This window comes from Lagopus leucura, unplaced genomic scaffold, assembly GCF_019238085.1.
Source record: "Lagopus leucura isolate 7727_CA_CO unplaced genomic scaffold, USGS_WTPT01 Super-Scaffold_100045, whole genome shotgun sequence".
NCBI classification, from domain to species: Eukaryota; Metazoa; Chordata; class Aves; order Galliformes; family Phasianidae; genus Lagopus; species Lagopus leucura.
The window spans coordinates 3,023,243-3,050,981 of NW_024962292.1; the positions used below are offsets into that span (position 1 = coordinate 3,023,243).

The 27,739-nt window shown below is 34.6% G+C and overlaps 1 protein-coding gene across 1 annotated transcript; it reads left to right on the plus strand.

The window, feature by feature from the left end:
- The first annotated feature begins 694 nt into the window (after positions 1-694).
- Positions 695-27,401, plus strand: SYCP2 (synaptonemal complex protein 2). The gene is made up of 45 exons (XM_042884708.1): positions 695-963; positions 1,883-1,922; positions 2,604-2,744; positions 2,938-3,066; positions 3,390-3,494; positions 4,026-4,050; positions 5,055-5,140; positions 5,969-6,057; positions 6,571-6,605; positions 7,226-7,368; positions 7,449-7,501; positions 8,346-8,391; positions 8,607-8,702; positions 9,215-9,275; positions 9,774-9,922; positions 10,534-10,608; positions 10,908-11,057; positions 11,976-12,075; positions 13,590-13,663; positions 14,020-14,115; positions 14,242-14,317; positions 14,418-14,463; positions 15,031-15,167; positions 15,256-15,402; positions 15,508-15,614; positions 16,104-16,213; positions 16,818-16,854; positions 17,479-17,543; positions 17,651-17,708; positions 18,381-18,436; positions 18,963-19,011; positions 19,134-19,308; positions 19,699-19,763; positions 20,693-20,866; positions 21,605-21,785; positions 22,228-22,478; positions 22,600-22,779; positions 23,366-23,447; positions 24,509-24,636; positions 25,050-25,144; positions 25,243-25,342; positions 25,880-25,938; positions 26,227-26,305; positions 26,768-26,824; positions 27,191-27,401. The coding sequence occupies exons 1-45, from the start codon at positions 695-697 to the stop codon at positions 27,260-27,262; spliced, it is 4,548 nt and encodes a 1,515-aa protein (XP_042740642.1). The 3' UTR covers positions 27,263-27,401.
- Positions 27,402-27,739: the final 338 nt, after the last annotated feature.

Genomic DNA, 27,739 nt, shown 5'->3' on the forward strand with positions numbered 1-27,739 from the left:
ACACTGTTGAAGTCCTTGCAGCTGTTTGTGTTGAGGAGGATCGAAGGCTTTCATTGCTCGCTCCGGTCCGTGTCATGCAAAACTCCATGCAAATTCTACTGCTGACCTTTCTCGTGCCAAGCAAAACTGTTAAGTATGCCGAGAGAGAACGTGATCGCAGCAAATGCCGCAGTTAATGCTCAGCGCCCATTAGCCCGGCGCTGGCCGCGCTCCGACCTCATACCGCTTGTCATTTGCTTGAATTGCAGTGACATCTGGTGGCACGCTGAGCTCTTTCTGTACAGCTGTTCTGCCATTTATAGCTCCCATTTGCTTTCTTTCCCTTTTTAGAAAACTGGTGGGATGAGTATTTTATTTACACGGTGCAGGTTTGCCTGCTGTGACGCGCGGTTTTCCCACACGGTGCGATGCGGGATCAGCACAGCCCCGTGTCGGTCACAGGTCTGTAATTCTGTACTGTGCTCTGACGGTAATGAAAATGTTTTTTAATTAAGCGCTTGAATGCATTACATCGGTTTACCGAACTCCGTCGTGCTGGCTCGTTTGCATTACACCCTGACATCGTTGTTCTAAACGAGGGACGGTGGAACATTAGAGGTGCTCGCAGCTTTGGAAGGCGAGGCGTGACAGCGCGCAACGCACGGCTTCCCTCGGACGGCGCAGCCCTGCCCACACGCACGTCTCCCGCCGGCCGATGCACTCACAGCCCGGCGCGAGCCGCACCTTCGCGTCAGCGCTCCCTGCCAGCAGGCAGCCAACGAACGCCGCCCGGCGGAAACTGCGCGTGCCCGAAGAAGGCGGAAGAGTCTTTCACAGTAAGAGGAATCCGCCTCCCGCTTACATCTCCGACGACGATTGGCTGCACGGGTCCACGATCTCGGGCGGTGATTGGCTGGGAATCAGTAGGTCTGGGTGTGATTGGCCGGCGGGAAGTGGCGGTTTTTTTCTCTCGCCGGCGGTGAGGTGAGGGCCGCCATGTTGGAGGTTCTGCTGCTCCTTGGTGGCGCTGCGGGGCGTTCTTTTCTCAGTAACGAGGCCCTGGGGATATGCCAGTAACTGCGGGTGTTCAGGTGGTGGAGGTGTCCCTTGTACGTCGGGAAAGAAGCACCTGGAATGGTGGTTATATCGAATTCTCTGGTTAGACAGGAGATGAGAGAATTGTGAGGTGATAATAAAGACCTCAGTGTAGGCGGTTCCATTCGTGTACTGGAAAACTTAAAAATAAATTACCCTGGGTTTGTTATTTCTGTGTTACTCAGGAGTACAAAAACGGCTGTTGGGTGTCCCCAGTCGATTCTTATGTAGAAGTTGTTTTCTGTTTTTAATTGCTGTTTTCCCGTGTCTAGTTCCATGTGATTTCTGGAGTGGGGAGGCCAAAGCACTCTGGGTACATCAGTAGAGACAAGTTAACATTCACAGCATGGGGATGTTTTGCTCTGGGTTAAATCCAATGCAATTACTTTTGTCTGCTCTTGAGTTTTAAGCTAATGTTTTCAGAAATCTATAACTTAAAAATCTTGAAGCTATTAGGCATCTCAGTGCTCACTATTTTCCGTATAATTATGACTCTTCACCACGTGCATTACTGTATCTTTCTTAAATAATCTCATTTTCCATTTTGTAATGAGGCCTTTCTATAGTCTTGCTGTTGGCTTGCATGTGCTGAACAATCTATGCTGGCAGGACAGCCTGCCATTTTCTGCTCTTCCTAGCTGAAGTGTATTGAGAATCCACTGCAGAACTCCTATTCCGATTTTGTCAAAGCTAATCATTGGAACTGGTATCATAACTAATTAATTACACAATGTTTGCAAAATCTATTGGAAGTTTGTATCAGTGAACTGTGTTTCACTCAAGTGATAATTGTTCCCTTCTCATGTAGCTCATCAGTTGCCAAAATGGCAGCCAGGAGGGAGATGCAGGTATGTGCCTATGGACTGGAATATGGTGTGGATTGTTTTAATTACTGACTTTAAGGGCCTCTACTGGTGTTTAACTAGAAGTGCAATTTGTAGTACAGCAAACAATGTGTTCAGAAGAAATTTTCCATTGCTATATGTTACTTCTAAGCAGCTGGTTAGAAACTGAGAAGAACAGAAAGGTGTTATTGATACAAATAATTAATATGCATTTGATATACTTAATGTGGTTGGGATGGTATTCAAGACTGAAATGTTTAAACCTACCTTTGATCTAGTTTTAGAAAGAATAGAGAGGCATAATAATAAAGGAAGTTATACATATGTTGATAGCTTTTAAAATCAGTAATATGTAATTTAAAAATGCAGTATTAAGTGCCAAGGAGAGGGTAAGAACACAGTATGTACTTATGTAAGTGCTTACTGGTGATACAAGGAAAGAAAAAAGCATCTAGTTAAGGAAAACTGGCAAACTGTTAGAAGGTGGGTAAGTATTTGTGTGATTAATGCATTAGATATGGTGTTCTGTACCTCAGAACCTTTTTATGTTTAATGGTTTTGTGATTCAGTATATTTGCTGAGAATCTAACAGATGACAACATAAAAATAAAGATTAAGCATTATAAAATCAGAATCAGTCTTAAGACAGAAATGTATCACTGTGTGCTTCTTTTATTCTAGCAGTTTGAAAAGCTAATTGATGAAGTTACAAGGAAAAAAAATTTTGAATTATTAGAACAATACCTGGAAAGAGAAGATTGTGAAAATATCTCTTACAAATGCAGCAAACAGTTCGTCAGCAAGTTAGACAAGCTTCTGTGTCAGGTGATCTCATTGTTACATCAGAATAATTCGTGCTCGTCTGAAAAATACTTTTTTCATTTGTACCAGCAGTTGATTTGGAAAACTGAAATAAAATTTAAGACTCTCAGTTCTTGAGAATACAGAGACGTGCTTAATTAAATGTAAGATTTTCTGGAAGTATGAACTGAAGCCGGTGTTACAATGTTGATTTCAGGAACTTGACAAACAAGAAATCAAAAGTGTTTCAACTTTACTAACTTCTCTTTGGAAGTGTGGGGAAAAAATCAGCATAGCAGGCGACAATGGACTCCCAGCAATGATAAAATGTGGCCTTATTGGAAAGATAAGTATAACCATAAAGCATGTGGGAAAAGATATGAGTGAAGAATATGTGAGTAATGCTTCAGCACTGAACAGCTTAGTATTCAGTTTAGTCTTTGATTGCCTTTTGAGTTAATGATTTCTTACTATTTCACAACAAGCATTACTCCGAATAAAGTGTTTTAGCTTATGCAACCAGGTTTGCACTGAAATGTGCTCAGGAAGCTGGTAATGTTTTTGCTGTTGTTTTAATCTTTGTATAGTCAGTGTAGTTTTTCTGAAGTATAATACAGTCTTGTTCTTTTTTGTGCTTCTAATGTAAGTTTGCTTTTATTTTTCTCTTACATGGTTAATTGGTATGAAAAGTTAAAAGGAATTTTGATTCTCAGAGGAAATGAAAAGAACAAAATCGTTACAAGTCTGGCTGAAGATTTCTTCAATGTACTACTGGTAAAAAAATATGTCGATGATTAAATATATTGTTTGTGAAAAGAGTTGTTAGTACGTTGGCAACAAAAAGGCTTTCATGCATTTTTCTATTTAGTATCCCTCTAATGCTAATGTTACAATGATTTCTGAGACAGATTATAAGTCTCTTTGGACAGTTTGTCTGCATTCATGCTTGTTAGCATCATTTAAAAAAAAAAATCAGTGAACAAAAATATCTGTTTTGATTTTTATTACCCAAGTTAGTTGTATGCTAATCCCTTGTCCAAGGGCCCACAGTTTATAAGATCTGGGAGTTTTTAATAAAAAATGTATACATAAAAAAAGTTGTAGTAGAGGAAGCAATTTGAATACATTTACTAAAATATTTGAGGATACTAGACTTAACATTAGAAAATGTCTGCTGTGTTCCTCATTAAGGATTTGAGGGTGAAATAATTGTAAAGTCTTAAATGCTTTTTATTTGCCAGCTTTGGGTACGTTATCTAGATTTTATGCTGTAATACTTACAGTACCTTCTTTTTTTTATCGTAGATTGTATATGACAGCAGACCTGAAGGTGGGCTTAAAGGAATTCTGTTCTAGATATCATAGTTAAAATCTCTTTCAGAGCTCTTCAGAAGTTGTCAATGTTAAAACAACTGTTTGTGGGACCATTTGAACACAAGGTGGTTCTGAGAGCAGTTCTGTGTGAATAATAAGGGTAGTATAAAATTTTGTGATTAATGTGAATAAACAGATCTGTGTTCTGCACCCAGTAAACATCGAGGACTTGTCCTCAAGAGGGCTGTGCTGTGCGCTTTTCTTGTGCTCGTGAGAAAGGCAGCTTGATTGTGAATTGCATTTTTATGTGGAGAAAAAGCCTGAATGACAGTTGTAATCTTTTATTGTTTAAGGTTTGTGTATTGACAAGTTTTCTTTGTAACTTGACAATATTGGCAACAAAAGCAAGAAAGTTTCTTCTCCTCAGTGATGGCAACTAAGAGGTTTTCATTAAGAGGGCAGTGTTACCTAACAACTGCCACAGCTCCACATAGCATAGTTGTTCTCCTCTTTGGATGGCTATTGTGAATATCACACTGTTCTTACCTTTCACAAGTAGCACAGATGGTAGAAAGTACAGAGTATTTTGCTGTCACTGTCAAAATCTCAAAGGGCCCATTTTCCTCGGTTTTGGGAATCCAATCCCAGAGCTCTCAGAAGTGACATGTGCAACTGATTGGAATATATTTTAAAAATTAATTATCTTCTTGTACAAGGGATTTCCACAGTTAGAATGTGGTAGACAGGAATAGAAACATCATACAGATTTTTATGATATTTTCTGTAAATGGAAGTACTACTCTGTACTGCATCTTGACTACAAGATGCTTATTTTTAAATACCAGTAATTCTGTATAGAAAAGAAGGCATGCTGTGTTTTTGAATTTTAGTGCTAATTCTGAATTAGCACTATGTTTACACCTGCAAATAAAAATAGTTTCCCAAATGCTGGAATTTTTGCTAATTTTTAATGGTGTTTTGTTTTGTTTTGTTTTGTTTTTTTCCCCCTCTGGTTATTAGGTAAAATGGAAATGCTAGAAAACTTTGTTTTGAGAACATGTACCATCATAACTGATGTAAGAATTAATATTTATGTCCAACAAGAGGTAAACACTTTTTTTTTAAGCAGCATTTTTCTCATTGGTATTTAAATATGCTTTGCAAAGATAAGTGTACAAATGCCACAAACAGGTAATGTTGTGGTATAGTATAGTAGCATCTGAAGGACAATTTACTATTTCTCTGGGGATGCTGGTTGGCATTTGTGCTACTAACCGTTCAGTTTTGCTTTGGGCAGTAAATTGGAATACAGTGGTAGGATGATTCTGTTGAGAAAGCTGTATAAAGGCATAGGAGATAAAATGCTCTATTACAGTTGCTAGAAATTCTTTAGATATTTGCAGGAGATCACAGAATCACAGGATTGTGGGGGTTAGAAGGGGCCTCTAGATGTCTGTACCTTCAGTATACTCCAAATTTCTCCTATTTAATTTACTAACATGATGTTTTCAAGGTTTTCCTTTCTCTTTAAAGAAAAGAGTTTTGGGTTTTATGTTTCTTTGTTGTGCTTTATTGTGTTTGATTTTGGCTTTTTTCTTTTTTCCTTTTTTTCCCCTCCCCTGTAATCTTCTCTAAAGGCTACATCTCCAGAGCAAGGGTGTTTGCATGCAAATTTGAGGTATAATTTAGCTTAGCAATCAGCTTCAGATAGCAGTCTCTCTCTGAAAGTTTTTTGCTATATTTACACCTGGAAATAAGAAACATAAATACCATTTAAGGCCAAACAATTATTTTCTTGTTTTTCAATTACTTAAGCATGTTATTTTGATCAGTGGTACAGAATATATTGATTAGATCCTGAATGCAGGTGCAGAATAACTTAAACTTCAGTAACTTACTTTATGTTTAATTTGAATCCTTTTTTTCCCACTCAGGTAGTAAGAAAACTTAATTTAATGCTTGACAGCATGCCTCGAGATGCCAGGAAAAAGATATTTTCTACAGAGGAGATGTTGCTTGTCATGTAAATGATCTTCAGTATTTTTTAAAGTCATTAAATTATTTGCATATCTGTAAAGATATTTTCTAAGACTTTTTATAAGGCATGATAGTCCACGTCTAACTCATTTTTCCATTTTGCATTTGCTGTTATGTTGCCTGTGGTAGTGTCAGTGGCAGATATTCTCATCGGCTATTCCCCCTTATTTAATCCTTGTTGTTTTCAAACAGTTACATTCATAGTCAGTTATAGGACTGGGTGAATCCCTCACTGGAAGGGCAGACTATTTGCATATTTGGAAAACTTTTCATAGCATTAAAAGAAAAAAAAGGCGTGTACCTGGTGGCTCAATTCTCCAGTATTGCTTTCAGATGTATGTATGCTCTTTGCAAATGAAAGACCTGCCCCTCTGGAGTCTTAATAATTGGATGGAATCAGATTTTCATCTCATATGTTGGACAGTTGTAATTAAGTAAACTTTTCTTCCGTGCTTTGTTTTGCTGTCATAATTTGATGAAACACTGCTTAATTTTTCAGGAGTGACATGGGTAGGAGAATTTTGGATGCTGGAGGTGAGCGTGGCTAACAAACATTTTATTATTGATATTAAAAATTGCATGTAGTCCCATTTAAAAATCCAGGGAATACCTTAGAAGCTGCAGAACATTGCAGTAATTGTCCTCTGAAGAATAAAATATTGCAAGAGTACTCTGCCTGCAAACAGGAATGTCTCAGATGTATGCAGGATCAGACTAACCTTGTGAACTTGTTGGTCCTCTTCTCTTGCAAGTGAATTTTAAAACAGCAGAAGATCAGAAAGTAGTAAGTCTCTGAGGACAGTGAACTGTTTACCACATTTAATATTAGTCTAATTTTTGCCAACGGCCACTTTGGTTTCTCTCTGATTCAAGCAAAAGCTGAACATTTCCTATCTTTGCTTATATGTGTAGCATTGCTTTGACCTTCCTTGAGAGTTTAGTTGAAGTCTCATTTTTGAATCATCATCATTTTGTTCAGTCATCCTTATTCCCTTAATTCTATATTTCCTTTATGGATTACATACTTGGGTATAATGTGATATGCAGTATGAAAAGTTTGACACTGCTGGTAATAGGTTCTTACATAATTATTATTTTTTAAAATCAGTGATATTCTTAAAACTACTATTCCTGTAAAATGTATTGTGCTGTAGACTATGACCTGCAAGTAGCCATCACAGAAGCTTTGTGCAGAATGGTACCAGAGAAACAAAGAAGAGAACTGGCATGCCAATGGTTTTCCATGGAGTTTGTGTCCAATGCATTTAAAGGAATTAAAGATTCAGAGTTTGAAACAGTAAGTCATATTAAGAATATTTCCATCACGATAGATTTTCATTTTCTACTTTCTACATGGAAATCTTTCTGTTTTAATAGGATTGCAGAAAATTTCTTAACCAGGTGAATGGCATGCTTGGAGATAAAAGAAGGTAAAATGTTTTTGTTTTTAAAGCTAGTATGTTTTTGGCACAGAAACTGCTTTTGGTGAACTCAACAAAGCAATACAAGCAAATAAGACTAGTCTTACTGTGGTGCAAAGGCAAGGAAGTGTGCAGAATTCAGTTCTTTTAAAACATTAAATAATAAAGAAGCGCTGTCTTTTGGCATGTTACCATAGATATTATCTTCTCTATCAAATGCTAATTTTATGTAATTCCTATACTTGGGGAAAAAAAAAAAGTAACAAATTGAGGAAACTGTTCTTTAAGTAAAGGGCATTCATTTGAAAAGATTCTTAAGCAATAAAAAATCCATGCTTTGTTAATTTGTTAATTCATTAAATGTATCATCTAATAATAGTTAGCAATCTATTGATGTATATATTCCTTTGATTTGGGATGTTTGTGCTGAGCTAATGATCAATGAAGATATCTGTTAGAGAAATAGAACGTTTAAAAGGAGAAAGTACAAACTTTTTTTCCTATCTATATGATCACATCTTCTGTATATTTTATGTCACGATGGTGTAGAAGATATTGTCTACTGTCCCTATAGCAGCTCCATATTCAGTTTTGAATACCTATTATAAGACCATTTCTAAAATATCAGTAAATATGAACATAGGAAGGAGATCTGAGAGCACTCTTTGCTCGTTGGGGATTCACATTATCTCCTTTGGGGAAGAAGTGCCAGGAAGTGACTGTTCCTTTCAATCCTGCAATTCCAAAGTCTGTGAAGCACATAAATTTTGTGCTGAAAACAATACAGTTGCTGTGCTCAGATATGGCAAATTTACAGTGTTTCAGTCTTTGACAAAATATCCTTTTCTTACAGGGTTTTTACATATCCGTGTTTATCAGCAGCTCTTGATAAATATGAGGTAAATTGCAGGCTAAATCATATATCCACAGATTTTTATTTGTGCAGGTGAGGTATTTCTTTGCCTTTTAGTTCAGAAAGCAGGGTTTAAATAAAATTATTTGTCAGGCATATACAGAAGTATTTGAAGTTTGTCAACCTGTGACACAAAGCCTAATAGCTGGTATAAACTTTCATTCTCAGCTCTTGCTCTTCTGTCTTAATTTTTCATTTCAGCTACAGCTCCCATTGGATGAAAATCTTGAAGAATTTTGGATTGATTTCAATGTTGGCAGTAGAAGTGTATCTTTCTACGTGGCAGCAGATAATGCAGTAAGCTAAGTTTTGTCTGTCATATTGATCCTTTTGAAGAAGTAGATGTGTGCTTTCTCAAGTATATCAAGTATGTTATATATGCATCTACAATGTGGAGACAAAAAAAATAGATTTGGTGCAGAAATAGGTAAATATTGCTGGTAGAAATTGGTGTTGCTATTCTTTTTTCATGCATGTAGATCAAAGAATTTCAGAGTAATGACTTTTTAATGCTGTTTGTGAACAATTCAGTATATAATTGCACCTGTGAACAAGAAACTGTTTACAAAATTGGAATCATAGAATCACATGGAAGTTGTAGGATTTGTAGGTAACTCAACTTTTTAGATGAGTATTTTTACCAAAGCTCTTCAGGGACATTTTCAGTTATAAATTAAGAATATATTCATTGTAATAAAGGCTGTTGACAATTGAAAACTTGTTTTCACTGGAATGCTTTCTAATCAGTGTCCTTAATTTATCTCTAATATTATATTTATCTTTTCAAAATTGTGTATTTTTCACATGAGGATCAGCAATGGGAAACAGTCATCATACCAGAGGAAGAGGTAGACCTATACAACCTTGAAGGTATTGGCAGTAATGAATCTGATGTTTTGTTATGCCCTAGTGGGGATTTTCAAACTGATCAAAGCAAAGTTCACATCCAAAACAGTGTAGGTGCATTTGTTTTTATCAAATTGCACTGCACTCATGTTAGTAGTTTAAGCACGCAGGTGCAATTTAAATAATTTTAAAGTAATATCTTATTTCAATGCAAAATAAAACATCAGATGGTGACTTTTAATAATCTTCCTTTCAAATATCTTAGATTAGTTTTGTAAAAACCTATAATTGGTCTGCAGCTATGATAGATAACCTTCAGAGAAAATGCTACGGGTTAATATATAAATATTTTTACATGATTGAATCTTAAATTACTTCAGTAATAAAGTAATAAAGTAGAATTAATTAAATAAAAGGTGCATTTCAATAGCTGAACTGATGCACACAGTTATCAACTGTTTACTGCTTAAAGTGGCTACTTAAATGTAATGAAAAACATTCTGCAATTTTGTTTTTGTCCAGAGAAAGATTCAAAGAAATTATTAACAATAGATCTAAAAAGCCCAATGAATGTGGGAAATCAAGAAGGAGAGAAATTTTTTTTATACTTTGATTCTATCTTGGAAATCGAAGATGTAGCCAGAAAGATTTATGGGTTAAATAAATGTAAGGTAAGATACAAACACCTTTCATATGTTTTTTGATTCAGTTTGAAATGATGTGTTATTGCCATGTTATTATGACTGATTGTTGTATTGATTTCTAATTACGGAGTTTCTTTAGTCACAGTGTTAGTAAGAATGTTGATTCATTGGTAATGTGTTATTTTCAGTGAAGTTATGTAATAAATTTAAAAATAATTGTTACAAAACCAGACAGGCTGCAATGGGATCACCTTTCTTTTTTTCTTATATGCAAAATCATGTAAATAATACTTATGACTTTGCAGTCACATGGGAAACAGACAGCAGTCTATCAGAATGTCTCATTCAGTTCAGTTTGCAGTATGCTTAGCCCTTTAGGAATTGACTCAGTCAAAAACTGTTTGCCAGACATCTTACTTCTTTACTGCTTGGTGCAAACTACTTTGCCCTGCACTCTTCCTAGTTGAGAAACTCAGTAGGACTGCAAAAGCCGTGAGCTTGCAGACTGTATTTTCCCCTCTAACCTGTGTAATTTCAGGCACTTCTGATCTCTGACTTAAGCATTTTCTTTTTTGTTTCTTGTTTAAAAATAAATGAGCAAAGTGTTTTCTTTACTTAGACAGTTTCTTCCTTTATAGGAATTCAGTAAGAAGCAGTCTATGTCAGTTGCTAAAACAACAGTGCATATCATCTTTGATGAAAGTGGATCACAGGTATGCTGAAATCACTGTTTTCTTGCTTTTTATAATGGTTAGTATGATTATCTAACTAATGGTGACTGACTGTAAAAACAAGGATGTTTTAAATGCCAGTGAACAAAGATAGCTGTACAACTTACAGTTTCTATACTAATTGGCTATTGAATGTAAAGAAGTTCATCTGAATGCGTGTGCGTTTGTATGTACAAATAAAACATGTTTCAGTATGTTGATTTATGTATATTTGTATATGTGTATATTTAGAATTTTATTCATTTCTGTATGTATGCATCTTCACACACATGCACGTATAGGTTCTGGTGCCAGAAAGTCAGTTGTCACCATGTTTGGAAGAAAAATCTGAAGATGCCAAATTCAGTAAGTCCAAAGCACGGCAACTTCCTGGAATTCAGAGGTCTTTGAATAAAAACAACCAAGATAAATGCAAAGATGATTCCTGCAAGGTAAGTTGGAGTTCCTATGATCTTGCAGTAAGCTGCGTAAAACCTTCTTTGAAAAAGTTTGCCAGAATCTATTGATACTGTTTCAAATACATAACAGAAAAATAATGCTTGCATACTTTCAAAGACCATTGTTCTGATAGAATTCTAATTAGATAGAAATGATTTTAAAGCATGTTTAGATACCCTATGATATGCAGAAGTTCTGGAAACTTATTAATTATTAGCTATAATAATAGCTGTTAATTAGAGACAAGTCCTTATAGGCTTGGTATTTACAGAGAACAAGATTTACAAAAAAGCTGAGGTGTGGCTGTCAGGATGTATCCTGTATCTTCATTAACCAAACCACAATCTGTTGGGACTATAAGCTATTCATTGCTTATTCTCTGTTTAAACTGCGAGGAGCAGAATTGTGAAGCCTTTTGCCACACAATCACTCTACAGCTGTGAAATGGTAAATGCATTGTGGTTCTACCAGAGCTAACTGCAGATACCACAGGGATAGGAGAAAAAGATGAAGTAATGCTGTCGTTTCCTCACCATGCAGTAGTCATGCAGTGCATGTGTTGCTGGGAGTTGTTTTCGGTAAACCTGTTCCTGTGGAAACTCCTGAAAGTAATCTTAGTTCTTTTGATTGTTAACAAAGGATGGAATTTGGCCTTGCTTTGTTGAGTTAAATTAGAAAAATAATAATGCTGCTCTCAGTTAAAATCCAGAGTTAAATAATCCAAGTGTTATGGTAAACTTTCTCATGGTGAGAATTGCATGAAAATCAGTTGTTACATTGACGAGTACAGCAAGAGCAGCTGGTGTTTCAATAACAAAGTGTTAAAAGTCTCTTGGAAATAGGTTTCTAAAATCTTATGTTGTCACCCTTAAGACTGTATATAATGATCAAGTGTTTTTCCTTGCCTCAAGATCACCACGTCTTGTAAAAGGAAAGTGTCTGAAGCATCAGTGCTTATTCCTGCAACTGCAAGATTTTCCACACGGAGTCCACTGGTATTTCTTAATACATGTAAGTTTGCAGGTACTTTCAGGGTAGAAATAAGCTGTAGTCTTTGAAGTTGCTAATTGTGAATAATATGGTACAGGAATGAACTGTGATCCATTGCAGGGCTGGAAAGGAGTAACGTGGGCTTCATAAAATCCCTCCAGCAGATGCTTTAAGCTTGAAATTTTTAAAGTAGGCCACGTGCTATACTGTTCCATAGACATGATGCAGACAGAATAACATTCCAAACAGCTGAAAGCTACCCATTTCTTGTAATTACACTGACAGTAAGCTGTTTGTGCTGGGGCAAGCTAAGTCGTCTTGTGAGGTGAAGTAGTAAACAATAGAGTAGAACTAAAATATGGGAGGTTTTTTCTTGCTTTCCTTGTGACTGCCATTCACCATTGGTTCAAAGAATTCTTGGCAGTGCTTTTATGGCAGTCAAAGTGGGAAATCAAGTTTTTCCCATATGTCTATCCACCACCTGCATTTTACTGGGATGTTTTAGACAAAACAATTTGCAAGCCTGTGATGTTCATTGTGATGGTTTTGTAGAAACTGTTTCTTTGGGAGTCGATGATGTTTCTTGTGAATAAGGTGGAATCAAGGGCAGGTTTGAATTGCAGGTCTAGTGCTTCAGATGCTTACTTCAAAAGCTGTTTCTTATTAAAAAATATATATAAGGAGGATACTTTTCTTTGTCAGGAGACAAAGGAGTCATTGTTTCTTCCTAATGGCGCTACTGTAATACGCTTAGCACTTTCTAAAAAGAAGTGACTTACAAGTCCAGTAGAGGCTGCAGATGAAACTAGTGGCCAAGCACGTGACTAATTTTCTGTTTTAATGGTCTCAAATGATCGATATACCTGTGTATATCCCTTTGTCATGCAATTAAAGAGTAACAGGCTAGAAATTAAAGGATTTTCAAATTAGGGTGGAACGGGACCAGAGGGAATGGCTTCAAGCTACGGCAGTGGAGTTTCAAACTGGACATGAGGAAGTATTACTTTTCAGAAAGGGTGGTCAGGCACTGGAATGGACTGCCCAGGGAGGTGGTGGAGTCACCGAGCCTGGGGGTGTTCAAGGAAAGGCTGGATGTTGTGTTGAGGGACATGGTTTAGTGGGAGCTATTGGTAATAAGTGAACGGTTGGACTGGATGAGCTTTTAGGTCTTTTCCAACCTTGGTGATTCTGTGATTCTATGATTCTAAGAGATAAATTCTGTACTTTTTTTTAATTTGGAACTTACTACATTATCTATTCCAGTAAAATGTGTTTTACTGTAAAATATCTTCATGCATGACTAAATATTTTCTTCCGGAGCACAGATGTAAAACATTGCTTTCTTCCAGACATCCACTGTATATTGGCTCATTAACCTCTGTGTGACTTAACTGAAGTCAGTAGAATTATTAAAGATGCATACTGAGTTTATATAAATGCTAGTCACTCTTTTAAAATTTATGGAATAAAAGAGATCATGGGCAATGCTCTTCATATTGGTCTAGAATTACAACACATCTCTCGTTTGCTTTCAGCCACTCCTTCTAAAGGACGATGCAAGTTACCTTTGAAAATGATGAGCTCTGTTGAAAGGTCTAACAGTAATGCAGTAAGTGGAACCAGAACTAAAAATTTATATCAGGAGCTTACTGAAGTATGTATGTCATCTTTAGCTAAGTCTTTTACTTAGAATAGCATGTGTTCTACTTTGTTCCTAATTTGCGCTTGGGAGAGCTAGCGTTCTGCAATCAGTGAATAACTTACAGAAAACAGAGTGGTTCTTGGGTCAGATTCAGGTCAAATTCCTGATTGCAGGATTCTGAGGCATTTTATATAGACATGCTTCAGAAAAAGACTTCATTGTATTGAATGTATCATTTAGAATACTTTGAGTGTTACTTAGTACTAAAATTTGTTTTGCTTTTATGGATTGTAATGGTCACTGTTATTTACTGTACTTTCTAGAATGGGCAAAGATGTACATCAGATAATGAATTTTGTGAAACAGGGCAGAATACCAGGAAATCAAAAATCAGAGAAGAGGCAGAACTACCAGAAAAGGTATTGGACCAGTACTTCAATGAAAAGAAGTAATGATTTGATATTTTATTCAAGAAATGATAAATTTGAGACACCTTTTTGTTTGTAATTTTATGTAACTGTTTTATTTTGCGTGTTGCTCTTCAGGCCACACTCCCTACAGTAGAAGTTTCAAAATTTTTACCAGAAGCAGAAAATGGAACCACTGAAAAGCAAACTTTAGGCAAGTAATTTTACAAGAGTTATTTGTCCTTATTTTATTTTTTTAAATCTTGTACATCCCTTCTGTAATAACGATTGGTAACAAATTAATATCTCATTAGATATTGTTCCTGATTCCCAGCGAACAGGGAGAAGCAACAAACAACTGTAAGTACTGAAAAAGAATACCAAGTCACTGCTGGTTTGTGACTCAGTGCAATGAAAAGGTTTTCAGTTCATGAAAAGATTCATCTGTTGTTTTTAGCTTTATAATTGAAGTCTGATTATTTTGAAAATAATGGTCATTAGCAAGATCAGAGTGGTAGTTTAATGTTCAGTGATAATAAGGAGAATAATTATTTCAGATTACAACAGATACTAAAGTAAAAATGACATGGGTTTGCATACAGTGAGCTGTGCCATAAGAAGTAGTAAACAGATTCTAATTGTAACTCTGTAGGGGCACCACATTGTTGTCTTGTTCAGTTTTAGTGCTGGCCATAGGATACCGAAACATCTTCTTTGCAACTGCCTTTTTGTATATATAATTTGTGAAGTTCTGTCATTTTACAAAGCATAGATTAATTGAACAATAGTAGAGGTTTACACACCAGTGTAAAATGCATTGATAATCTATAAGCTAGCTCTGTTTCCCTATGTTGTGATGCGTGTTTATTGTAGTTCAGCCTCACTTCCTGCAATTCACTGAGAACACAATGGTATCATTTTTATTAGACTGCCTGGTCATTTGAAAAGTTCTTCTGATAAAAAAAGAACAAGGAAAAAAAGAATGTGTTCTGTCCCTGAGAAGAATATAGCAACTGGTGACAGACAAAAGCTAAATCTGTCATTGGAACAATCATCTCACACAGGTTGTGTTCATATTTTCTTAAGTGTTAGCTCAAAAATGGTGTTTTAGATGAGATTTTAACCTGTAGTTGTGCTTTCTTTCTGACTTAGCTCCTATTCTTAGTGAAAGAGCTATGAAACATAAAACTTTTTGTTCGGTTTTTGGAAGTGCTTCTCCAGACAAACAAATAAATAAAAGAAAGCAACAAAGAAATGGAACTGAAATCACAAGGGAAGAAAACTGCAAAGTACTGAGTGGTGAGTCAAAGTGCATTAATAACTTGGAACAGAAGCAGTTAAATACAGAATGGGAAACTATTTCAACTACTACTGAAACATTTAAAACATGTCTTTCTGATAAAGTGCCAGAAATATCTTTGCATTCTGATTTTACAAAACACAACAATACTGAAGAGGAAGCTGACGTTCTCTCAAGAAAGGAGACTGCAGGTCATGAAAAGTCAAAAATGGTGAGAGCTTCTTTCCTTCATTTTTTCAACTTGTAATTGGGCGAATTGTTGCACTGCCTGTATTTCCAAATTTATTATACTTTCATTTACTCACAAACTTATTTTTACACTGATTTTTTTCAACTATTACAGAGTGAATTAAATGTCAGGCAAACAGTTTACTTTTTCAGCTTGACCTGTTAAAGATCACTTTAGTCTGTATATTTTTTTTTAATTGTGCTTTTTATTAATAGTTCTTAAATATGGACTGGCTTGTACTGCTCATACACATCTCATCCATTAGTTCTAAATGTTACACTATGTTAAAACATTCAAAACAAGATATCTGCCAGACTCACATAAGGAAAATGATTTTCAAAGGAATGTGATTTAGTACATCTAGAAGACTGTTTAATTAGGTTTAGGTGATTGTTAGGAACTAGTAGCTGTTTCAGCCTTTTCTTTTTGCTGAATGGTGTCAAAGTTGAGTATTAACCTCTATTATTTCAGAAAATAAAATCTAAAGAAATCACAGATGCAACAAAATCACTAATTAGTAAAATCAGTGACAGATATAAAGATGAGAAGAGCAAAACAAGAGACTCTTTGGTTTTCAACAGGTATGAAGTAAACAATTTACTTATGTTTTTTCTGCACAGCACAACACCTGCAATCTACTCCACTATCTACAGTTATTGCACATCTGGCTTTTATATGGCTTGTTCACTTCTGATAAACCACCTTGTACTGAAGAGTAAGAAGGGAATTAGCTGCAGTAATTGAAATAATTGAAATTGCTAGAGATTTCATTCAGTGTTCTTTCACTCATTTGTTCACAGAACTTTTCTATGGAGAAAATTTAGCTGAGATATTTGGTGGGTGTCTATTCAGGGTTCAATGTTATGAAGATCCTAGTTGTCATCTCCTGAAATAACTGCCTGTTAGATGTGCAGACCCTATAGTTTTGCTACCTGATCTGGAGTTTTTCTACAGCACAAAAGAAATGAGTGGGACCTAATTTCTTTTTAGCCACTTGTTTTTGTATTTAAATGCTTGAATACCTTTAAATTTGTTGTATTGTGTGAGGCTCTTATTTATATAAGCACTACTTTAATGTAGATATTCCAGCTACCATTTAATAAAACATACTGTTGGGTTTTTGGTGGCTTTTGTTTGGTTGGTTTTTTTTTGTTGTTGTTTTGTTTTTTTGTTTTGTTTTTTTAGATCGTGTCCAAATAAATCCTGTTTCAGTGTCAATAAGGTAACTTAAGCTTCTGCTTCTCTTTGACTCTTTTCTTATTGGATATGTGTGCAGATATGAGGACAGCTGGTAGATGTGAACCAAAAGTTCAAAAATGTTGATGAATGTTAATTATGCACTGATTGTTTCTAGTTGACATACTTTATGTACAGGTTTATGTTACCTGGAATAATATTTTTATGAGGGCAGTTAGCCAGAGAAACCCAAATTAATTTCTGCTTATGTATTCTATAATTGAATCTGTTTACTTATGATTAATATGGACTCCTTTGAATGTGACAATGCTAAATTTTTAGAATTAAAATATTATAACAGCCAAGCTGGACTGAATGAAACTATAGAATACTCAGATGAAATAAAGCCAGGATACAAAAACGAGTCCTAATGTATGGTGGGAAAACAACACAAGGCTTTCTTAGCATCCTTATAGAATAAGTTCTTAAAGGATTTAGCTTTTACTAGCTTTTTTTCCAGTTTTGGCATATTCTATTATTGCTTATCTAGTGCAAATCTGAGAATCTTCTTGAGTTTTTTTTCCTTAAATTCATGCTGAAAACTTTTTTTTGAGGAGGCAGTTTGTATGGTCGAAATTTGATAGATGAGTAACTTGTGATTTATGTCTAGGAAAATATTCAGAATAGAAATCTGAAATCTACTACTTGTCTGGATACGGCTGCTGATCATAGTGTGTAAGTAGTTATCACATTTTCAAACAAAATTTCCAGATACCCTTATTCAACTTTGAAAAATAATCATTTATTCACTCACAAAACTGATTTCTGCATCTGTTTGACAGGTATGATGTGTACAACTTCAACGTCAGTGTGTTTAATGAGCCTACAATAAAAGTCGGAGTAAGAATATAACTGAAATGCTTATGTAATTAATAGAATGTAAAGTAGCTTCATCAAATTAGTTATGTCTACTGAAAGTATCATCACCAGTTAAAACTCAAATTAGCATCACTGAAAGGAGTGAGGGAAAATAGCTTTGCCATATCCTGGTTTTTATGTTCATACACCTCCATCGCTTTCAGATGTATGATGGTGTATGCTGTCTTACAGTTCTGGCCACTTAAAGGGTTTTCTTGAACTAAGAATGAAACAGTTCGTTGGGAGTGTTACATATCTGTTATCCTAAAAACAGTATTGCCTTCTTTTCAATTTCCTAGCTTGTAAAGCTGGCTTTGCCCAGCTGATTGAGTAAAAGGAAAAGGTAAATGAAAAACAATGTTTTGCCTTTGTTGTTAAGCAGAGCCTGCTGAATAGGTGACAGTAGTGGAAAAAAGTGGTTGGAAACTAATGAATTGTTTGAAGACATGAAAGCTTCAATCAGTTCCGGTTGGTTTCAATTATCCGATTTTAAATAATTTCCAAGATGGAAATTAAGTTGGAATTTGATTGCTGAGTATAAAAACTGAGCTAAAAAGCCCTTAAGTGTGTTATCTGGTGGCCTGTTTCATTTTGTTTAAAAAGAATAATGAAGAAAAATTTTAATTTGTTTCTCATTTATTTACATTTTTCTAGATCCAAGACTGCTGTGCTAAGGAAGCAAGCACTCATACAGATCCAAACAAAAAAGAGTATGGATGTCATTTTGTATTTTTGTCCTTTGATTATAAGCAAGTACAGTACTGTCTAAATTCCCTGCCATTCCATTGTGACAATCCAGGGAACGTGTATATCTGTACTGCTTCTTTTCATGCAGTAAACATAGTTGCTGTCATCTCCTAGGCTGTTTTATGGTTTTTCTTTGGAAAACTTCTACGTAACTTGTAAAAATAAAGACTGTGTTTCATGAAGGAAATGCTCTTCAAAATTCTCCTTGTGGAATACTGAAGGGATTTTAATCTCCTGAAATGGGGTAGCTTTTTGTTAACGTCTAGCTTGCAAAGGGACACATTGCTAGGCGTGCTGTTACTGATCTTTAGCAAATACATGCATGCTTCAGGGCTTACAGCAAACAGGTCTTTCTAAAATGAGTTTCAAATGAAAGCTTGGTACAGCCATTTGAAACCTTAAGCCATACTTCAGATGGAAAGCTGAAAAATGTGGTATTTTAAATGTTGATGTGTTGTTTAAGGGTGTTTTTTCTTTTTTTTAATCAAGGAACCCAGTTGAAAGTAAAACTAGCTCTGAAATGAAATCAGGAAGAAAAGTAAGGTTCAGATTTTTTGTGAATCATCTTACCTTGTCTTTCTGTATTTAAATACCAGTGATGAAAGTGAAAGATATATTATAAAAGTAAATGAACAACACAGAACAATTTTTTTTTTACAGACTAGATACAATCAAAGCAAAAAGCATTTTTTCAGTGACACAGACACAGAATACAGAGGAGATGACAGCAAGACAGACATCAGCTGGCTACAAAAATCCAAAGCACCATCTAAGCCACAGATAATTGATTACAGTAGAAATAAAAACTTAGGGAAGTCAAAAAGAGAAGGCAAAAGTAAGAATCCTTCTTAATTTCTTAAATATGCTGCAATAAAATTTGTCCATTAGAGTACAGCTTGTGGCAGCTTTTATTTTTACATATAGTAGGTTTTAGTTGTTCCATTTCCAAGCACAAAGACTTCTTGAATCTGATCTCCTAACCATTTAGAAAGGTTAATTTCCAGAAAGTCTGCATTTTAATATATAAAATTATTGGAGAATAGGACTCAAGGAGGTTTTTCTCAAGAAAAAACAACCCTATCTTTTTAATAAGTGCACTGAAGGTTGTTTACTGGACCATCTTTGTAGTGACAAAATTGTTCAGTGATTTAACAGTTGAAACTCTCTAAATGTTGAGAATTTAATGATGATGCTGATTTTCTATTTTTATGTACTGTAACATCAGAGAAGTTCTCTGAACTCCCTTGCTGGATGGATACACCCAAAGGCAAAACAGCAAAAGAGAAAAAGGTAAATGTAAATTTTGCAAACTGACCTGAAATACATATTCATTCCAGAAACTGCTTTTTACATATTTTTTTCTAAATACGTGCATTTCTGCACATCTACTGCAAGGTCACTTTCTAAATAAAGTTAGCTGCTTACAGGTGCTATAGTTTTTTTAGGTAGTATTTAGTAAGTATTTCAGGCATAATACAAGCTGTGAGTTAGAAATATTACTGTACTTCAATACTTTTGTAAGTTTTTTTTACTGAACTATTGATTATATCTATTTACTGTGTAATAATAATCTACTCCACTGAATGTGTCATTAGCTTTTTGCTGAGGGTTTTCATGTGGCTAATATGCTTAATTGCACATCAGTGGCTCTGAGATTATAGCCTCTTTAATTGAATATAGGCAATGTACTGAAACTAAAGAGAAAAATGCTTCACATTAATGAGGAATAATAATTGGAAGGTGTTGTGAGCCTATTAAAACTTTGGGTATAATAAATTATGAGTATGTTAGTGTAAGTTCTTTGTAAATACTTGTAAACCATAGCTTTGAAAGAAACAAACATAAACAAATGTTACTCTGTCCCCTTCAAACCACTTTTTGGTCTGTCAGACTGTACTATAATTATTTAAATCTCCTTAATGGTAGTAGCTTAAAACTGTTCAAGTGCATTCAGTTTAAATTGTGAACATGAAAATACTGCTGTTTGTATGTACCAGTGGTGATGTCCATGTAAATCAAATCAGCGCTTTGAGTATTTAATTAATCAGCACTGAATAGGTGTACAACTGTCCTTTTTTTAGTAGCAAGCTTCCCCAGAACTTCCTGTTAAGGTTAATTTGAAATAATGGATTTCAAGTAATTGAAGTAGCTTACCTGCTGTTTACTCTTCCATATTTATTATTTTGATATGAGTTGAAGATGTTCTTATTTTTCCAAAGCTGAGTGAACGTAAAAAACAAAGTTCAGTAATTGATGACATGATGGAACAAACCACCAGACCAAAACGACCTCAAAGAGCAGTGCAGCCAAAAAATTACAAAGATCCTTCCAGTTCAGAGTCAGGAAGTGAATTTTCAGCATGTACCTATAAGAGGGCAAAATCAAAAGGACAGGTATGCAGTTGCAGTGTAAAAAATCTACTTGTGCCCTGTTTTTCAAACTAGACTCTGGTTTACTTTTCGTTTTATGCTCCTGAATCTTAAGTTTCCAATACGAACGAGTTGTGTCATTTTTAAATTATGAGTAGTTAGCTGCTAAGGAAATACATTCAAAATAGTCACAGTAGCATGTCAGCTTCTGTGTATGAAATGTATTCAGCTGTGAAGTGCTGCTGTATCCTTTATTTAACAACACAAAAAACTTTTTTTGAAAACATGTATGCTTTAAATGAAAGATTTAGTAAGCCTGGGAGTTGTTGAGATGATGTGATTCTGACAATGCTATGCCAATTCTGCATGCAATAGAAAGTACTGAATTGATAGAGGGGGGTTATGTCCATACATTTGTTGAGAATCTAAATAGAGTTTAATTAAGTGGTGATGAGTGCTAAATAAAACCAATTCATTCATTTAACATCACATTTCAATCTACATGGAAAAGCCTGTTGACTTAGTTGGTTGAATTCTGAAGCATCGGGATTTGTCCGTAATGGTTCAGAACTTTGTAAGAATAGAAATTTGGCTTCTGAATTATGCTCATGCAGTGCATATTGACATTAGAGCAGCTGATGTCCTTCTTAATTATATTCCTTTTTGGATCTTTTGTTTGTTCAACTGTGCATAAAAATAATTCTCTCTTTACCTATCTGTATGTTTACAAGTAATGTTTATATTGACTCATTATTTTAATAGAAAGGTGTGAATGAGAAAAACAAAGATGGTAATCATCAGAAGGATCTCCAGAATTTGGTGGAGCCAAAGACAGCAGCAAACTGTGTAAATAAAGCATTTATTAAATCAAAGAACTCTACAGAACAAGAGGAAATTGAAATGTCTTCACCTGAGAGTCCTGCATCTCTAGAGACCATGAGATGTATGCATTTTGATTTTAGTTTATAGAAATACCACAGCAAGTGTTGGTAGTTAAAATGAAGATTGACACAGTACTACAATTTTACATTTATTTCATGGCTTTAACATGAGATCTCCTAAATCAGTGTGTATACTACTTAATTTAAGGAAATGTGTTAATGTCATTAACTCTTTTATAGATTTTTACACTTGTTTGATACCAACATTTTATAGTTGTGTAAGTGAAAGTAGGCTGTTAGAATTAATCTGCTAAACAGCTAAAATAATGTGGGGGATGCAAAAAGCACCGTGTGGCAAGAATTATACCAATAAGTGGAGTAAAATTTCCCCCATCTGTGACTTGTAAACACCTAGATTAAGGACAGTCAGCAGTATGGGGCTTTAGCATGCTGGGTTTTTTTTTTTCTTTCATTCATGCTGAAAGTTAAGAAATTGTTCTCTAGGTGCTGAGAGAACATCAGAGGGATGTGTTACTCAAGACCATACTTCTAGTGAGGGGTCACCTGGTCTTCAGAAGTCAACACCAGAAAAAAACGAAACAGTAGACTTTGAGAAAGGAATCTCTCCAAGTAATCTCTGTCTACAAAAGAAAAATACTCAACATATGCATCTAAACCAGTCTCCTGAAATGACTGTTACAAAGTTAACACTTGGAAAGAAAAGTTTTTCACCAGTTCTAACTGCTTCATCTTTGGTAAGAATGTTAAAGGTACTTTACAGTTATTTTAACTGAAGTTATTCCATTCAGCTGCTACATGTCTTAATGCTTTTGGAGATCTCATTTCAATAATGTTTTTTTATTTGTTAATGTGTAGCTCAACTTAACATCAGTAACCCCACATAAAGCATACTGTGGAAAAAACACAGAGGGATCTGTATCTGAAACATGTAATGCTGATGAAAATTTAAGTTTTAGACGTGGCTTTTCAGACAAAATTTCTATTGAAGGAAAACAACAAGACATTACTAAACCTGTCATGAAAAAGAAAGGAGAGGTATGTTACTAGATTCAGTGCTCCTTAGAAAAAAGCTGCTGCTTTTCACGTGTTTTATATACTTTACATTTCCCTGAGATCTCATCAAGTGTATTTTTCTTACTTAATGTTAAGCACCAGATATAATGCTTGCTTGTGACTTCCTTGAAAAACACTCATCCCTCAACAATACTACTCAATTTTTAAATACTTGAAATAATGTAAGGAGATCTATAAAGAAAGAATTGTATCCCAACAAGGCTAATTATATAAATATCTTAAAAATATATGAATTTTTTTTCATCTTGAGCTTCAATGTGAATGATAAAATATCTTTCATACATTCCACAATCGTGACACTTGAATGGAGAAATTCTTGAGGTAGGAAAGTACAGTACAGTAATGTATTACTTAATGTAACAACTGTTGTAGCGTTGGCAAATTAAACAGAACTCTACACCTTCAACCCATTTCTCATATTCTTTTTTTTCCTGGTGAATAAAGTGCTTTTGACTCAGTTGGGAAATAATGTTTGTGTACCATTGCAAGTAGCCATTAGTTCTTACTGCTTATTTGTCTTTTTCCTATGATTGTTTATTTCTTTTAGGAATTATCTCCAGTATCTGTGTCCACTGGAAGTGAAGTACAGTCTTGGAGTCAAGAACCTTATGGCCCTGCACATGAGTCAGGTACAAACACTCAATTTAAGGCAAAAGACTGTGGCTTTCTGTGTGACTGTATTGGTTAAGAAAAGCATTTATTCACCACAGAAGATTCAAATAGTTGTGCCATGTTTCTCTTTATAGTTTTTCAGTATCATTCAATATTTTTTTTCCTATTTTCTCTGCTTTAAGTACCCTCCAAAAACTGGAACTTGGGCTCCAAAATGCAGTTACTGTAAAGAGAGCTTGTTCTCTTCAGAAAGTAGTAGATCAAGAAGCATTCTCACTGATACTGTGTGCATGGGGGGGGACGGTGAGGGGGAGGAGAAGCAATAATGGTATTATCTGGAATATAGGGTTGATAGTGAATCTCTTTAATAAGAGAGAAGTCTTGCATGAGTAAAAAAGTTCTGTATTCCACTGAAATTTGGTTCATGAACATGAAGTGGTCATTATCATCTGAACATGCCCTGTATAAATGCAGTGCTCTTTTTTTGTTTAATGGTTTAATTGCATTTTGAGCCAGAGGGCCAACAAACTTTTCATCTTCTGATCCTATTGTTCCAAATAATTCTAAAATGAAACATTTTTTCACATTTATTCAAGGGCCAACTTCACATGTATTTCTCAAACGAAAGTATCAGCGAGATACAGAAAGCCATTCTGATGAAGTAGAAACAAGCAAAGAGGAGGAAAAGAAAAGAAGCAGAAGAATAAAGTTACAGCCTAGGAAGTTATTTAAAACAGATGAAGCTGTTACTTACAGAGGTTAATTATGAAATAAAAGTTGATTATAGTTGTGGAGAAGTTTGACAATAGTGTAACTTAGTTTCAATCCAAGAAGGTAATATCCATAAAAGTTTCAAAATGGTAATATCTATTGTTTCAAAAAAATATGCAAAATATTTAGAAGCTCTCCTTTTTAACAGACAGAAATTGATATGAAAATAGAACTGGATCAGCTGTCTACTTGGGAAAATTAATCTGTTTATAATAACAGCCCTGTTGCTATTAAAAAGGATACTTCACTCTGAAGTATGATGTATGTATGAAGTATGATCTTTCTTTTTTTTTTTTCAACATTACAGAGTATGAAAATTTGTCCTCTGTATCTGTAAGTGATCCAGCTGCTTTGGATGTGGACATCTGGGAACCTGGTTGTTCAACTATCGATATATGTCAGAAGCTCCAAAAAGAATACACTAAGAAAATTGAGGCAAGATATTTTATGTATAGTGTTAGATATGTATGTGGTTGAATGTCCATATGAATTGTAGTTTTGTCTTACATTACAAAATTTGCTTAAAAAAGAAATTAAAAAATCAAAGCATTGTAGAGCTTTTAGAAATTCGTTAAAGGGAAAAAAAAACACAAGCCAAAACAATGCATCTGCTCACCTAAGACAGCTGCAAGATTGCAGTTTTTCCTCCATGTGTGCTTTCTCTATCCTCAGGAATTCTGTTTTTCAAGTAGTGTATTTCTAATTCTATCTTAAAAAAAAAAAACTTAAAAATAAAAAAAAAAAAAGGGAAAAAAAAAGGGAGAGAAAAACTTATTATTTTATTTGATACTATTGCTTTTTTCTTCAAGTGAAAATGATCTGCAAGTAATGTTAAAATACCTCTACAGAGCCGTTCACGGAAAATGGAGCATTTTGCAAAGCAGTCATTAAGAGCTGCCAACCAGCATTTGACAACGTTGAATCAACAGCTTCTTGAATGCAGGTCTGTAAAGAAATAATTATCTTAAAACAATTAAAAATCAGTTAATGCCTTCTAACCTTTTCTGGTTTTTTTTTGTTTGTTTTGTTTTGTTTTAATAGGCTCAAGCAGCTGGACAGATTTCATATTATTATTCTTCAGGAAATTGAGAATTTTGAGAAAGATTCTCAGTCCCTGAATAACATGGAGAAAGAATTACTGGTTTGTTTTTAATTACTTTATCACATAAAAAACAAGTTCTTGTGAAATCTATGGATTACTTATAAGTTCTCTCACTTTACATCATTAATTCTGATTTTTAAAAAACCTCTTTGTATTCCTTGTAGATGAGTCAAGTTTCAAATAATGAATTTGAAATGTCAGGATTTGATTATGCTACGCTGTTAGAATTTCTGTCACTATTAGGTTTTCTTCCTGGAACAAACAACTCATGCTACTTCTAATGGGCTGTTAATGCCATTTCATGAGCCTTATTTCAATTGGCCTGCATTTCAGGCTGTGTGTTCTGAGAGTCAGTTGCCTGCTGCATGGTGTAGTGTGAAATTAAAAAAAAAATGTTCTGCCAACCAAACTTATGTTTGTTTGCTTTAAAGCCTCAAAGGTGACTATTTACCTACGTTACATTCTGTGCTGAGCCTATAATTGTAGTTTATAGTATTCAAATTAGATTGTAGTCATTCCTGGTTTAGAAAATACCAGTTACTGTTGGCTGTCATCTGTTAATATCTTTCTTTCCAGACTTTTTGGAAAAAAAATAAGCATACTTTCAGTACGTTCATGAAGAATGAGCAACAGAGGTGAGTAGGCTTTATTGGTGATGTTTCAAAATTCCTTTTCTGATGTAAATTCAAGAAAAGTAAGCTACCTTCTGTTTTTTATGCAATTGCTCTCTTCCATAAAATAAGGATAACAGGCGAGATGAGAAAAAGAGATTAAAACATAACTGTTCTCCAATAGCAATAATGATGTTAAGACTTATTCACACATTTAAGTGCCATTAGACTACAAATAATGAGATGTACTAATGATATTTGTGAAATGTTCACATATAACAGGTCTATTTTAATGGACTTATACTTCTTTAGGCTGCAGATCCTTAAAACATCCTTTGAAAAGAATATCCACCATAGTGTTGACTATGAAGAAAATATTTTTACTTCAGAGGTAGTACAAGCTTTCAGTTCTTTTTCTGGTTTTAATCAATTTTATTTCTTCAGTTATGCTAACAGATACCATTATTCATTTTTTTTTCCAAATAAATTCCTTATTCCTTATAGAATTGCATTAATGCCACGTAGGTATTTTCATAGCTTTTCTCTGTCATCAAATACTTGTAATGCAACAATATTCTGTGCTTAAGGGCTAGATTCCACCCATTAGGAGGTGCCTACAATTATCTGTAAAATCACTGCAAGATGATTGCTGTATTCTGTGACTGTTCACCATGGTTACTCATTCAAGAAAGATCAACATAGATGCAAACAGTCTCTCTCCTTAAGCAAGTAGATGGATGTACATCCTTTTATTTTACAGTTTTAAGCCCTTTAGGGATGTAATTGTTGTGCTGAAAATGTGTTATCAATTGAGAGCAGAGACGATGCATTTGGTATAAGTACCTTTTTATAGGTGCATCTGATGAAAGAAGACATGAAAGGACTCCAAGAGAAATTTCTTAAAGAAATGGTAAATGAAGTTGTCTTCCTTTTTATTTGCTTATGATAATGTAAGTATAGTTGTTTGAACATTAGATTTTACAGCGTTTAGCAATTTATGTCCTATCAGGGGGGGGAAAAAAAAAAAAAAAAAAAAAAAAAAAAAAGAGAATCTAAGAATTACTGGTATTAAATATTTTAAGCATTTTAAGTGAGTGATGAAAGTAGCAAGTATGGATATGCTATTTGATTTCTGACTCTTAGTATTTTGAATGTTAACATGGAAAAGTATCATATTTCAGATACTTTATAAGCAGGATACTATACACAAGAAATACAATGTGGAAGAAAAAGGTTTTATTCAAAGTAAGTGGTAACTGTAATGCTTTCTGCACAGCAAGAAGAGGAACTGATTAATGTTCGCAGAGGATTGCAGACATTATTTCTAGCAGAAGATGGAAAATTCTGAAGTAGTACTTCCATGTACCTTCCTGAAATTCAAGCTCAATATAAACACTCATTTTCAATACAAAATTTGACTTTTTTTTTACTTAAGGAAACTACTGTAATGAAAACATATTTTCCTTAATAAAGTTGAAGTCTTTTTACTCCGACTTCTCCATAAGACTTATCCCATTATTAGAAAAAAATTGGGATTTTACTGAATCTACTAAAATACAATACATATAATTTTTTTTATTTTTAGCTAATGCTGTTTCTGAGGAAGTCTTTATTAACATTTTTCATAGGTTATTTAACTGAACTTTTAGAGAAATCACTTCAAATTTCACTTCAAATCTATCTCTTGGGTTGTTGTGTACAGAATACCACTTTTCATCTTTTTTCTGATCCAGAATACAATAAGAAATTATTTGAAGATCCAGTCTCATGTGCTGATTTAATCCTATTCATTTGTGGCATTGTACTTCAGTAAGTTTCTAACAGA

Coding starts and splice junctions, on each gene's coding strand:
- SYCP2 (XM_042884708.1), top strand. CDS start 695: ATGCACTCACAGCCCGGCGCGAGCCGCACCTTCGCGTCAGCGCTCCCT. Junction 18,437..18,962: donor ACAGATCCAAACAAAAAAGA/GTATGGATGTCA, acceptor TTTTTAATCAAG/GAACCCAGTTGAAAGTAAAA. Junction 21,786..22,227: donor ATCTCTAGAGACCATGAGAT/GTATGCATTTTG, acceptor ATTGTTCTCTAG/GTGCTGAGAGAACATCAGAG.